The sequence below is a fragment of the Halyomorpha halys genome, unplaced genomic scaffold, assembly GCF_000696795.3.
Source record: "Halyomorpha halys isolate HHAL.00 unplaced genomic scaffold, Hhal_1.1 Scaffold797.1, whole genome shotgun sequence".
Lineage (NCBI taxonomy): Eukaryota > Metazoa > Arthropoda > Insecta > Hemiptera > Pentatomidae > Halyomorpha > Halyomorpha halys.
In genome coordinates, this window is record NW_027108991.1 from 1 (window position 1) to 15,023 (window position 15,023).

General features: G+C 30.8%; 1 protein-coding gene across 1 annotated transcript; it reads right to left on the reverse strand.

The window, feature by feature from the left end:
- Positions 1-1,963: 1,963 nt before the first annotated feature.
- Positions 1,964-2,713, reverse strand: LOC106686195 (cuticle protein 16.5). Its single transcript, XM_014429375.2, has 2 exons — positions 2,669-2,713; positions 1,964-2,380 (listed from the first exon to the last, which is right to left on the reverse strand). The coding sequence occupies exons 1-2, from the start codon at positions 2,684-2,686 to the stop codon at positions 1,964-1,966; spliced, it is 435 nt and encodes a 144-aa protein (XP_014284861.1). The 5' UTR covers positions 2,687-2,713.
- Positions 2,714-15,023: the final 12,310 nt, after the last annotated feature.

Sequence of the window (15,023 nt, forward strand, 5' to 3'; positions counted from 1 at the left end):
ATGTACATTCTATTTTACTACAGATGAAAGAAATTTCTGGAAGATTACAGATATTTGGAAAACAACAAAAACTATAATTTTGCAAACAGGACAACTAAACTAGTAATATCAGTATAATTTTCTGTATACTGATAAGTTAGATGAAAGCTCTATCCTATGTTTTGGAATCTCCAGTAAGATGTTCGAAAATGAATAAATGGAACGTGTCTGTTCAGGTATTAATCGCTTTAATTGTAAAAATCTTTATTTAATTTCGCGTTGTATATTTCAATCCTATACGGGAAAGGTTCAATTTAATTGCATAAATCATAAGTGCTTAGTACTTAAAAAAAGGAAAAAAAAGTTCAATATAAACTCCTATATTTCCCTTACATTTTATAGGGAAAACCCGACTTTTTGGAGCTCCTGTTAAGAGTTTATTTTCTAAAATTTTAACAATTCAATAATGAATAATAAATACAAATATTATTTATAAATTATAATTAATTGGAAATTTCCTATAAATTACCTTGTACAACAAATTTTATTATATCTAATATTCTAGTTCATTCCGTGTGTCTTTTTTTCATATAATTCTATTATATTAATAATAATAAACTATACCGCTGCAACCCATGAAGGGTCAGGGGTGCAGCACTTCGTAAGGAAGTACTGTTACTAGATCAACGGTTGTGCAAGGAGGTAATTTGGGTAGAATCGCGCTCGACCGCCAGATTATTCCCTATTCAAGGTTAACAACTTTATGATGGGTGGACTCCCGGGTACAGTAACAGAATAAATAATTATCTGTCACAGCTGGATTCAAACCCGGGAGTAAGGAGTGAATTCTATTTTGCTGCTTTTCAAAGCTACCTCTTGAATAATTAGGAACCAACTCACAGTGCATTCAATGTAATTGAAGTTTATACTAATCCTTAATATGTTTTCTATTTTCCTAAGTAAAGTAAAGTAAACTAAAGTATGACAAAATTATTTTAAAAATGTTGAAATTTACATGAAAATGACAAAGTAAATTAAAGATAATTAAAATAAGATGTACAATGAAAAGTATAAAAAAAAAAAATTACAAAAAGATGTTAGAAAATTAATGGAAACGGAAATAACAACAAATAAAAATAAATAAACACTAAAGGACGGAAGATAATAGGAATAATTTATTTATTTTTATTTATTATAGCCTCGACCTTTATTTATTCTTATTTATCATTTTATTTATTTTAGTCTCGACCTTTATTTTATTATTATTCCCTTTATTTTCTGTCCTTTAGTGTTTAATGTATTTTTACATTTCTTATCTACCTAACTTTTTTATTTCTTATTACTTCATTTTTCTGTTCTGTTTGTTATTATTTCCTTTTTTTAATTTTTATTATTTCATTAACTGTCTAATACTGTCTTGTAATTCTAGTTTATTTACACATCTTGCATATATACAGTACATCTTATTATTATTTTTTATTAATTTACTTTGTTCATTTGTATAAACATTTTCCCATTTTTTGAATGATTATTAGCCTAATGAAGCTCTGCGAATTTGGGCTAAACGTTGAATCATCTTTCTTTTATATTTCAATTTACTTATAATATCTAATATAATAGTTTTTGTATTCCTTTCACTGTCTAACAATTATGAACTTTCGAAATTAATTTTATGATCACTTATGTTTCAAAATGTTTTACTGCTGAGATTGTAGGAAATAACTCTGAAGACGGAGGAGAGCTTCAAAACGTTAGATTTTCGTAAAAAGTAAAGGGAAATATCTTAGTTAATATTTTTTTTCTAAGTACTTATCCAGAGGTATTTATATTATTTACTTTAATGTTGAAATATAATTATTAATTACTGTAATGGTTGAAATAGATTGGGATATTGAGTAGAGTAGAATTACTAATTTTAATTTTTTTTTTATTATTATATTATAATTTTTTTAATGCCTGCAAAAAGGGCATTATTTGATAGTGTTCATATATAGTATGGGAAGGGTGCTGGTAGAGCAGGGGCTACTGCTGGGGCAGCGAATGCAGCGGGGCCGGCAACTACTGGGGCAGCAACCGCGGGGGCGGCAAGCCTGGCAGGGGCGGCCACTACTGGAGCAGCGACAGCAGGTGGGGCGTAGGCGAACCTTGCAGCGACTGGAGCAGCGACTGCCGGAGCCGCGTAGGCGTATCTTGCGGCGAGGACTGGAGCTGCGACTGGAGCGGCGTAGTAAGGAGCGGCAAGGGTGTTGAAGTTGGTCTGGACGACTTGGGCGGTGCGGCTGGCGACAATGGGTGAAGGGTAAGCCAAGGGGGCGGCGACTGGAGCGGCTACCAGTGGTGCAGGCAGGAGACCGCTGGGCTTGGCAGAGGAGGAGGCGATGCAAGCGGCGACAGCCAATACCTGAAGGAGTATAGAATAGATTAAAGATGGATTATACATCAAGCATATCTGTTGATGTTATATAAATTACATAGACTGTGCCTTCGATATAATATAACATAATAAATTGGAACATTTATTTTTATTAAAAAAATAAAAATCTAAACAATAAATTATTGCAATCATATTTGTTTCAAATAAAATCAAGAAATACTAATCTTTTCATATATAAAACTGAGTTAAAACTTTTTTTGTTAATGGTTTTCATGAAATCCACAAAAAATATTAATTAACTTCCATAATGCTGACCAGAGTGTAGTAGTTCATGTTGATGATGATGTTCCAGTTAGAGCTACTAACTTACTGAAGAGGAGACAGTCCACTGCCTCATATATACCACCTGTCGAGCGTGAGGGAATTACTAATGTGCGAGTCCAAGCTCCCTTCTGTATTGAGCAACTCACTGTTTTAGGTGAAATAACTTCAGAAGCAAAGCAAACTATTATATTATTAGTTGAAACTGTATGTATATATATATATATATTTCAATAGTATTTCAATAGTGACATTAATTTTTTTGTATAATATTTTAACTTCTTATTTCAGAAACATTATTATTATTATTTAATTTAATTTAATTAATTAAAGCAGGCTCGGGCAATTTTTATATAGCTTCCTAAATCAATATTAATAATTAACTTCCCCATTTTATGTGATTCTTTAGGTTTATTACAGTAGTGTATTATTAATTTTTATATCTATTCCCAATTTTGAGTCAAGGTTCAGATTGAAAGTAGGTATCGAAATTTTTAATAGTTTATAATAGGTAATAAGATCAGACATACAGATCATCCAAGATAATCTAAAATAGAATCTATTAAATTTCAATATCTTGAAGTAGTCACAATAGTGATTTAAAAAATGAGGAGTTTTCAATCAAAATTAAATATATCCACATCCCTAATATAAAGGAAATTACCATTTTCCCTGGTTAAAAAGGTTAACATTTTTTATAACAAAAGTTGACACACGTATCTAAAATGTTAACATGTTAATTTTTTAATAATTCCAAAAGTTGATATATTGATTTCTGATAGAAAACTTCTCAAATAAATCTCAACATATTTAAGTGCAATGTCTATTGGTATTGGTAACCAGTGATGGGAACTAGTTCGCAGTAGACTAACCAAAGTGGGAGTGTCAAGGCTTAATTCTCGGGACCTCTGAGAAATAAATATTAACTGCCCCAAGTGGGAATCGAACCCACAACGTTCCAGATTGAGCGTTGTGAGACACGCGCCCCAACTCGCATTGTGCAACGACTATATAAATAATGTAGTATGAAGCATTATGAAAACTTATAGGAATATTTTTCCAAATCTCATAAATCCTTAATTTGGCAGATCACTATTCGTAAACAGTATCTTAGATCCTCCTATCCTATTTCTGTAAGTACGTGTTACGCAAGCTGGATATCGGTCCTCTGGTAGTATTAGGCTCATACATTCATGTATTACTGGGTCGGTTCTAATAGATAATTCCCATTACAGGTTATGAGGTACAATAAATTAAATTCATTAAGTACAGAATCAACAAACTGTAGAACTCTGTGTAATTTAGTTACTGGAAAAATATTTACTTAAAACATTTTTTTTTTTAATTATAGGAAGATAGCACGAATCCCAGTTTAATAGTATAAAAACAGCTATTTGATGGTAACCAACAAAACATGATACAAACATTGTAAGATTTAACAAGAAAATTTATATATATAAAGAGAGTAACAAATTATTCATACAATTTTTTTTTTTAATATTAAGACAAACCAAGAAAAGAAAATATAAATACAGATAAACAGGACACTAATCACGAATAGGTACAGGGTTAAATTGTAAATATAGAACTACTGTAATAAATAGTAGAACAATACTTACTAGAAATTGAAATAAATAATTAAAAGATATATAGGTGAAGTAAATATGGCTGTTGTATCTTGTTTTCATTTAGCCCTGGCAAAGCTCACCAAAGTGGGGCGAAACCTTTGTTACCAGTAAATAGTTTTTTTTATTATTCAGTACCTTTACTGACCGCCACCCAGACTGTCTTCTTACAATTCACTTCATACGGTCAAGTGTCAATTTTTTTTTTTTTAATTTTGTTCAGAAGATAAATTGCTAATATTCATCCAAGGAAGTTTATAACTGTTGAAATGTGTAAAAACTTTACAATACGCTAGCATTCATTAAAATCTAATCAAAAATGGATAAATTATTAATCATATTTATATTTTTAAATGAAATTAAATATTTTTTATTGCCAATTATTAAAAATCATATTCGATAGAAATGGAAACACTAACCTTACAGATAAAATTAATTATAATTAATTAATGCAGGATATCAAATCATTAAAAATAAATTAAAAGTAATCTCTCGTTTTTGGAAGTATTTGAAAATTTTGGGCTAATCTAGGATTTAAAAATATTTTATTGCTTATTTTCTTCTTTATCGGGTGATAATACATTCCATCTTATATTTACATTTCCAGTTTAACTTTCTTTTTGGTATTTTAATAACGTTTCCAAGATAAATCAAACCCTTCCTACTTATATATTATTACAATGTTATGACAGTTATCCTATTGAGGCCGGTGTCCCACAAGGCAGCGTTTTGGGTCCTGTCCTCTACAGTGTCTTTACTTGAGGACCTCCCTTTCATTCCAAAATCTTCTTGGCAACATTCACTTATGATACCACCATCCTTTCATCAAACTCAGATCCTGATACTGCATCCGCGAACCTACAAAGGTTCCAAACCCCGACTGGTGTAACAATTGGCGAATAAAAGTAAACGACTCCAAACACAAACATGGTTCACTCACCTATGCAGATTTCCGATTTCTTTCCAAGACAGAGTCCAGTATCTTGGGTTCTTCTAGATAGAAGATTAACGTAGAATACAAATACTAGACACAAAAGACAAAATCATAACCGATGGTTTGGACAGTTAGGTAGAAAATCATAGCTTTTAGTAGAAACCAATTAATACTTTACAAAAAATAAATAAAATCTATTTGGACTTATGTATTAGAGCTGTGGGGGACAGCTAAAAACTCTAACATCAAGTACGTTCAATCCTTATAGTTCAAAGTCCTTCGAACAATAGTCAATGCTCCTTACTAAGTAACCAACAATACCCTACATCATGACTTTGATAAAACATTTGTATCAGACTTCATTACATCCAGATTCACCACATTGAAAGAGAAACTCAGTAATTCTAATCCCTATTCAGTATTACCCATCCTTACTGTCCTCCCCGAAGGTTAAAACGACCTAGAGTCCTACTTTAAATAATTATATTAGTAATACTGTCAATGGCCCTGAAATCCTTAGCATCAGTGGCTAGCGCCCTTAGTCATCCACCATTGGCTTTTAATACCAGTGACGTGGTTGACATTCAACTCACCGGTTGACGGTGAAGCGCCGGGATTTTCCTGAGTTCTATTCTATCCAGAATTTTGTACTCCACGAGCGAGGGGGAAAGCTCCGTTCGGAGTACCCCAGGTTGAATATAAATATAATAAATAGGAATGATTTTATTTAAGATGTTATTTTACTTTATGTTTAATTTTTCTTCTTCTTCTATTTCTTATTCTGTTATCATGTAATTTATATAATTGCAAATATAATCCGAATGAGCCCTTATTACCATTTTCTATAAATTTAAGACAGAATGTAATATTAGACAACAAAAAAAATAATAATAATAATGGAACGAACTTCGAGAATTCAACATTTAAAAATAATGTTGTTTTTTTTAATATCTTTATTAAAATTTACAACTGTATATTACATAATACATTTATTAAATATGATCTTAGTTAAAATGGTGTGTTACAGGCCTGTAGAGCAACTACCCATTGGTAGCACTCTAATGACATTTTATATTGGATTGTCAGGAATGGAAGAGGATGCAAGGTTAGAAACTAAGGGGTTTGAGTGGTTAGGGAGTTTATAATGGAAGGAGTGATATCTGGTTCGGGTCGGTTACATAGGGAACATTAAGGTCTTTATGTATGATTTTGTTTGTGACAAAGTAAGGAGCATTGAGGATTTTGGATTGTAAAGATTGAATACGAGAGGAATTCGAAGGTTTAGTGGAGCCCCAAAGCTCAACTCCATATGTCCAGATTGGCCTTATTACAGTAATGTAGATCAGTCTTTTGTAATGTGTTAGAAGTTTAGACCGTTTGTCTAGTAAGTGCTGTAATAGTTGAAATTGATGTGCAGTTTCCTGTCTTTTCAGTCTTATGTGAGGACCAAATGTAGTCCAAGGTAGCGGATCTGTTCGACAGGGGTAAGAGTAACATTATTAAATGAAACTGTAGGGTAGTCGGTAGGTTTACGACGATTTGATGGTTACGGTAAAGGTGATTTGATGGGATTTGTTGGAAATTATCTTAATCCTCCAATTACGACACCATTCTTCGAGGGCTGTGATATGGGATCGGAGAGTTTGGGATACAATTAATAAAAATAATGTTAACACATAACTTAACATAAACCAACTACATAAATATAAACATAGCATAATCTAACTATTCTATAATGTATATGTACTATTTTTAAATTTATTTCGACCACTGTGTAAATTTTCGCAAAAAAAAACATAGTTTTTTCTGTATACATATGTTGAGCAGACATTAATTATCGCATACAGAATGTAACACTGTATATAATTAATTCATATATCTTCTGCCTATAAAGAATGCTCCATTTTATATGCATTAGAAACATATTTTTTCTGTAGTCTGTTTTCCGTGTTTTTGCTGAACCTTCATGAAATAAATATTACTTTTTTTTTATTTGTGATTAAAGCCGTCCTTTGAACGGGACCTCTCACTAGTAATTATATAAATCAAAAGAAAGTAATAAAGATAAAATCCACTGAATGTTGCCAGCTCTGAAAGGGATAAATTGGAGAAATATAAAGTTAGCAACTGAAGCAATCCTAGAGAGATTAAGCAGCTGACCCCACACTTATTAACAGACTTGAAAAGCTTCAGCTACTCTCGGCTCGATTAGAAAAACCCGAACCAATTTCAACTTTAATTTATTCGAAAATCTCTCTTCTTTTTCTTGGGGAAATGAGGAAATATTCACTAATAAGAACATTTTCTCATTAATTTTTATGCAGATCAATAAAAAAAAAATTCTGTCATCTCTAAGGTAATTTGATCTTAATAAAGACAGAATTGGATCCTCAATGTTTACCTGAATAAATTATAAGAGTTTAAACAATTTTTTTGGCATTGAAATGATCATATTATAAGCCAATAACTAAATTATAATTTATTAAAGAGAATAAAAATTAAAAAAGACTAATATCTTGAGGACATTTATGGAAAGCTTTAAATCTCTCAATTGAAGCATTATTAGCATCGTGAAACATCATATAAATACTGACAATAGACATCACATCTCATATAAAAAAAACTACATAAACAAATAATTGTTATAATAATATTTTTTATTTATTCTGGGACTAATCTCTTTAAAATAATATTACAGGCTTCAACAAAAGGCATTAATGCCTTGGAGTATGATAATTATAGAACATAGATATAACTAAAATAATAAATAAATAAAAATATTTAACAGAATATGTAAAATATGCTTATAAAAATGGATAAAACAAAACCATATAACATCATTAACATAAATTCTAGTGTAACAAACTTCTAATAAAATAAATTAAAAATAACCAGACAGAGATTAACTAAACATAACAAACAAAAAGGAACAATTATTGCTTGTATAAATATAAGTATAAAAGAAGATCGAAGGAAGAAAAATAATAAATAAGGAGGCAAAATAATAAAAAAAAAGATTCTGTAACAAGGTCTATTCTAATAATTATAAAAGAAAAGAGTAAATGATTGAATGAGCATAGATATCTGCAGATTCTATATAGACATTTAAAATATCTAATATTAATGTTACATTGCTTCTAACTTTCTATCAATTAAAAATTTTGTTTGAAGATTTTATTTCATCATTCTTCATGAATCATGTCATTCTTCGGAAATTGGATAAGTATTCTATAATAAGTATTCTATAGTATAACTATTCGTTAGTATAATATTATATATTATATAATATTAAATATGAATTCAGTCAATAAATAGTTCAATATGTCACTCATTGAAGAAAAAAAAAATCAATTTCAGCCAATACTACCTAGTGAAATAAAAAAAAAAATCACTAGAGAATTTTCGATATATAATTGTTAGAAATATTTAATTAATTATCTTTGCTTATGTTTGTTGTTCAGCTGAAACGTTTTTACAGGCAAATGAACTATGAATGTTAAACATGCAATTTTAAGCAATTGGATAATTAATTTAATCTTATTTTCCAATATTTCCATCTTTGCGTAATACCATAAATAAAATAAGACCTTAATTCCTGTACAGTCACGTCAGGATATGCAATATACTATAATTACTTTGGCTTACCCATAAGTAGAAAGGAAAAATATTCCGATCGTAAAAAATTTCTAACAAACAAAACTAACATTACATATTTAAGACGAGTAAGTGCCTGGTGTGTAACAGAAACTTTTTTGATAAAATTGATTGAAAGTGCCACTTTGAAGAATCGATTTTTCACACTTTTTAAATTTTCTTAAAAACGGCTCTCACAATTTTGATTAAATTCGATGTATCGATGTACAATTAAATGGTCTTCAATATAAGCTTGGTAATATCATCATTGAAATGTTTTAGTTTAGTTTTACTTGTTTTAAATCATTAATCATTTCAAATCTATGAAAGAATTGGATGATGAACTTAAGGAGATAGGCGGAAAAATAATTTCAAATGGTTGAAAATAAATTTCCAAAAATTATTATCATATATTCTTGGAAAACCAAATATTTTAGAGATAATAATATTTAACACATTAAGTTTTAGACGATGGTGGAGAATGACGAAGAACTCCAAAATAAATAGTTAATAAATTTGCTTTTCACATTCTTTCTATTTTCAATATCGATTTTATAAGAATTTAGCACAGAATAAATAGTTAAGAGTAGAATTAAGAGTTTTTTAAATTGTTGTATTTTTGTATTTCTACCATACTTATACAAAAGAGAAATGTGAAAATTTGAAGAAAAAAAATATCAATTTTTCTTCTCTGGAAACTGTTGTGATTGGAGAAGGTCAATTCGTCAACTGCAAAGTCTCATTTGAAATATTAGTACTGGGAAGTATAAGCTCAGCGAATTAAACAAAATTAATTCAGTAGCACTTGACGTTCTGTTACTAGACCAATGGTTGTGTAAAATGGTCATTTGGTCATAATCACGCTCGACTGCCAGATTTTTATTCTATTAAGGGCACCCACTTCGTGAGACTGGGAGATTTCCGGAGTCCCACAGGCTGCAGTGAAACAGAAAATAAGTATCTGCCACATCCGGATTCGGGTCCAGGGCTTTCGAGTTAGTAACACAATGCCTTACCACTGAGTTACCCGTTCCTACCTCAGCGAATAATATAAAAATTATTTGTTCCAAAACGAGGAGGGATTAATTTCAATTAAAAGTAGGGTTGTAATACGCTGTAATAATAGAAAGTTGTGAAATACGCGCATCAGATATTTTTATAGAATTCGAAGTAAGTATAAAATATTATTTGAGATATAATAAATCAAAAGCAAATGAATTCAAATTAAAGTAATCAATTATTCTTTATCTCTCATATTAAAACGAAGCTATGAAAAACTAGCCAATTTAATTTATTCTAATTGTGGGTTTAATAAATTAAAAATTAAATCTACAACCCATGAAGGGTCAATGGTGCGGTTCTTTGTAAGGGAGTACTGTTACTAGACTAACGGTTGTTCAAGGAGGTGATTTGGTCAGAATCACGCTCCACCGCTGGATTTTTATTCCATTAAGGGGACCGAATTTAGGAGGCTGGGTGGGCCCCAGGAGGCCTACAAAACCTACAAGAGTTGACTCACAGCTACAGTGTAACAGAAAAGAATTTTCTGTCCAGTCGGATTCGAACTCGGGCCCTTGGAGTTAGTAGCCACAGGCCTTACCCCACGGCTACCCGCACCCCCAGTTGTGGGTTTATTATAAATATTTAATGAAATAAGCGATCGTAATTTTCACAGATACTAACCCCCTTTTCAATTACCTCGGCTGCCGAATAGTTTCAAAAATCTTTCGATATCAAATAATCAAACCATAAAATAGGATCATTAAACGTCTCGGAAAAAAATATCGTAATCCCATATAATGATATATATATATAAACATAACCCTTCCCCATCCACGATCAATATGGGATTAATTAGTGTTCTATTACTGGAGAGGGATCCGCAGGGTTTATTTATTGAATACATTCCCCTCTGCTATTCCCAGAACAAGAGGAAATGCCGCTCCCTGGAAGAGGGCAATGTGGCTGGTTGGGTTACAATTCGTTACAATCAGAATAGAATTTGATATTGTGTGCCTCTTGAGAATTTAGGATCAATAATGCTCACTGATTACCTCTCAGTTACAATGTTACATTGGAGAGAACATAACTAAAGTCATAACAATTTATTAGGGCATTTCATAAAATATAAGATATAATAGAATCAACCATATGATAGTATCAGGCCAGGTTAAGTAATAGTATAAGGGCTCGGGAAAAAACAAAAGGAAGTTTTTCCCCCCATTTTTTTATTGCTTTAGTGAAAATCGTATACGGTTAATAGTCAAAATTTATGACGCTGCCAACCATAATTACGGGAAATAAAAAATTGTGGCTCAAAACGTTTCAATTGCGCCAAGAATCGGTTCGGTCAGGTTTAAAACAAGCTGGTTCTATACCACCAATCTTATGTAATCTAGCACTAGAATACGTCATTAAAACTGTGATTACCGAAAACGGTTTAACTTTGGATGGTAAAATACGTGCTTGAGTATGTTGATGATTTGATGTTATTGGGTGAGGGCAAGGAAACTATAGAACTAAATACAACCGCGTTAACAATCTCCAGTAAGGAGTGAAATAAATATGGATAAAACAAAATACATGGTTAGAAGTAGAAACGCTAGCAATTTCAGTGATATAGATATAAAAGGAAATACGGTTGAATAGGTAGGTAGATTTAAGTATTTAGGTTCGACGGTAACTAGAAAAAAAGGAATTTATGAGGAAATAAAATCGAGGTTGAAGGCGGGAATGCTTGTTATTTTTCGATTTCGAAACTGCTTAGCTCGGGACTTCTATCCCAAAAATTTTTCTAAATCCTATTCCAAAAAAAAAAATTAGAATTTACAAAACTATTATTCTCCTCAATGTTCCTTATAGATGCGAGACGCGGTTTCTTACACTAAGGGATGAACAGCGCCTAAAAGTTTTCGAAAATAAAGTATTACGTAAAATGTTCGAACCGTAAAAGGATGAATTAACGGGAAAATTTAGAAGACTACACAACATTGAATTAAGGGAACTGCACCCGGTAAATATAATTCAGATTAAAGCATTGCAGGGTATAAGATGTAAAATGTAAGGTTTAATAACCAGGGGATCCCTAAAGTGTTAATAAACGCTGAACCGACGTTCCGAGGGGTAGACCGAAACGTAGATAGGAGGATTGCGTTAAAACTGATTCAATAGAATGGGATTCGGAGGGGGGGAGGGGAGGCGTCTGTGGAAGGATGTATGTAGAGAGCGATTGGTGGTATCGGCTTCGTACCTTCGGGTCGTTAGGCCTTTTTTATTATTATTATTTTAAAACGTTAAAACAAAATACTTTTTGAATTCTTTCAAATAAAGAAAATATATCACGTTATTTTCTGCTGGAAAATTACTCATTACCTAGACTATATAAGGGATATAGTAAATATTGAAATATTTAAGGTTCATGCCTCTTCAAGTTTATTTTATTCTAAAATAACCTAACATTTTCGCTCATTTCTGATTACTCAACTCCATATCTTCAAAACTACCTACAACACAAAAATTTAATAAAATACATTTAAAGTATAGTTTATTGACTACTATATATGTACTGATAAGTATAAAGCATTTAAGTTCAAAAAATGTCGATGTTGTGTTAAGTAAATAGTCATGAATAATACTAAGAAACAAACGCTCTATCTTAGTATAAAGAATTTAAATTGTGATAATATTATACTTAAAACTGTATTCAACGGATATTCTTTAAAACAGATTTTTTTAAACTTTATTTTTTGTCTCTTGAAAAATCAAGGATATGGACTGAAAAGCTCCAGAACAGATATGAGCTGTAACAAAGCTGTTCCCGAAATACAGTTTCTCAAAAAGCTACTTTTTTCCTAATAAAGAAAAACCTATGTTTTATAAATTTTTTATGCCAAACAATTTAGGAACTAATGCTCCTATAATGATAAACTACTTTATAATACATCACATTAGCTTTAATTTGAGTGTTAATAGACATCTTTTTAGTCTTGCCAACTCCATCTTTCTATTCTCTTCGTCGCGGCGGGCGGACGTCCTTTCAACCTTTTCCACGAGGACATCAGGAAGAATTTATCCACGGCGGTGGGCCCTCCATCAAAATCGCCTTCGTTGATGTTTATATCTTATATTGATATTAGTTTAACTTGATTTTTAATTTTATAATAGTGATAATTTTTATTAAGTTTTTTTTTTTTTATATATATGTATTTTATTTTTGTAGGTCTTAAATTTATCATTTTAAACTATGCAATACATATTTTTTAACAAAATTCGATAGTTTTTTATCTTTATTTATTTCACCCTTTACATTGTGGGTTATTATTAACTATTTAAAAAAAATTAGTTACCGCGCTTTACGACTGAAAACCATAATTAGTAAATTATTTAACAAAACTTAAAATCTGTACCGCTACAGCCCATGAAGGGTTATGGGTGCAGTACATAGTAAGGAAGTTCTGTTACTAGACCAACGGTTGTGCAAGGAAGTGATTTGGTCAGAATCACCCTCAACCGCCAGATTTGAACCTAATTAAGAGTACCCGCATTTATGAGGCTGTAAGAACCCCAGGAGGGCTACAGAACCCACAGGCTTGATTCACGTCTGCAGTGTAATAGAAAACAATTTGCATCTTGCCTTAACATGGTGCCACCGCGCTCCCCTCGTAATTAGTAATTTATAAAATTACTTATTACAAGTTAATAAATTTAGTAATTTATAAATGATAGGAAGATAAATTTCATTGTACTAAAAAGCTACCTTCTCCAGCATATGAATACATAAATATCTGATTATAATAGAAAACACCTAACTCAGAAAGTAGCCGATAATCTGAGTTCGCTGTTCCATGATAATAGTTCTCAAATACTAAAAGTTCTCCTGTCTCGGGTCGTCTTTATACAAATATTCGCTGAGACTTTGCCGCAGAAGACAAAGTTTACTCAGCTTACTTATTACCGCTCTAGGTAATATTTTGTTTCATCCTTGTAGATCCCACATCGAAACAATAGTTCTTAATCAGATTGTTGCAATATAAATTAGCTAGATAATAATAGCAACGATTAATACCTTAACGTTCATAAGCACCTACATGCAGCATGATTTTTTTTTTTTTTGCGTTGTTATAATAGAAAACTTTTAAGAAATGTAAATAAAAAAGAAACCTAAAAAAAAAAGAAAAAGCCTAGAAACTTTTTTCATAACAATTTAAAGTTTTTTTTTTTTTGTTAAATCTGACACAAATGTGTAAATGTTACACAATCTATTTCGCCAAAAATAAAAAATAAAACATTGGAAGAAGTTAGTTGACCGTATGAGGTAGATTGGAGAAAGATAGTTCGGGTGGCCGTCAATAATTAGGTATCAAAAACTATTTATTGTTAACCAACATTTCGTCCCACTTTGCAGGGCTTCGTTAGGTCTTTTTTTTTTTAAATAATACTTTTTATTGATTGTTAGATATTACAATCTGCCATACAATTGTGGGCAATAGGTAATAGTGATGAATGATCTCATACATACTAAAATAAAGTTAAATAAATAAATAAATACAAAAATAATAAATAAATAAAATAAAATAAATAAATAAAAAAAAAACTCTTAAAATATATACAAACAAAAGAATAAACAAAATGAACATAAAAAAAAAAACTCTTAAAATATATACTAACAAAAGAATAAACAAAATGAACATTCGTTAGGTCTAAATAAGAAAACAAGATACAAACATTTTTGAATTATATAACATTTGTTAATTCTAAAATGTTTGTATCTTGGATTCCTTTGTTTACCGCAACCCGGATAATCTTCTCCTAAAATAAAATACTTAGAATTTTAATAAAAAAAAAAGTTTCTATTTAATTTAAATTCAATTTTAAAAGCTTCTCGTATAATCAATAGGACAAATTCAAGTTATTATTCAAGATTCAAACGCTACAATACGCCAAATCTCGACTTAAGGATTGTATCTGTAAAATTTTTGTTTTTATTATTTTGTTATTACTTGTTTTGTTTTTTTTGTTTGTTTTTTTTATTATTTTTCGTTAAATTTGATTATTATTTCTTTCGTTTAGTTCTACAGACCTTGTAGATCTTTGGTCGCTCGAAGCAGCCTTCTCCACGCCTGCCTGTCTTGGGCTACTGCTTTCCAGTTTGCTGCAT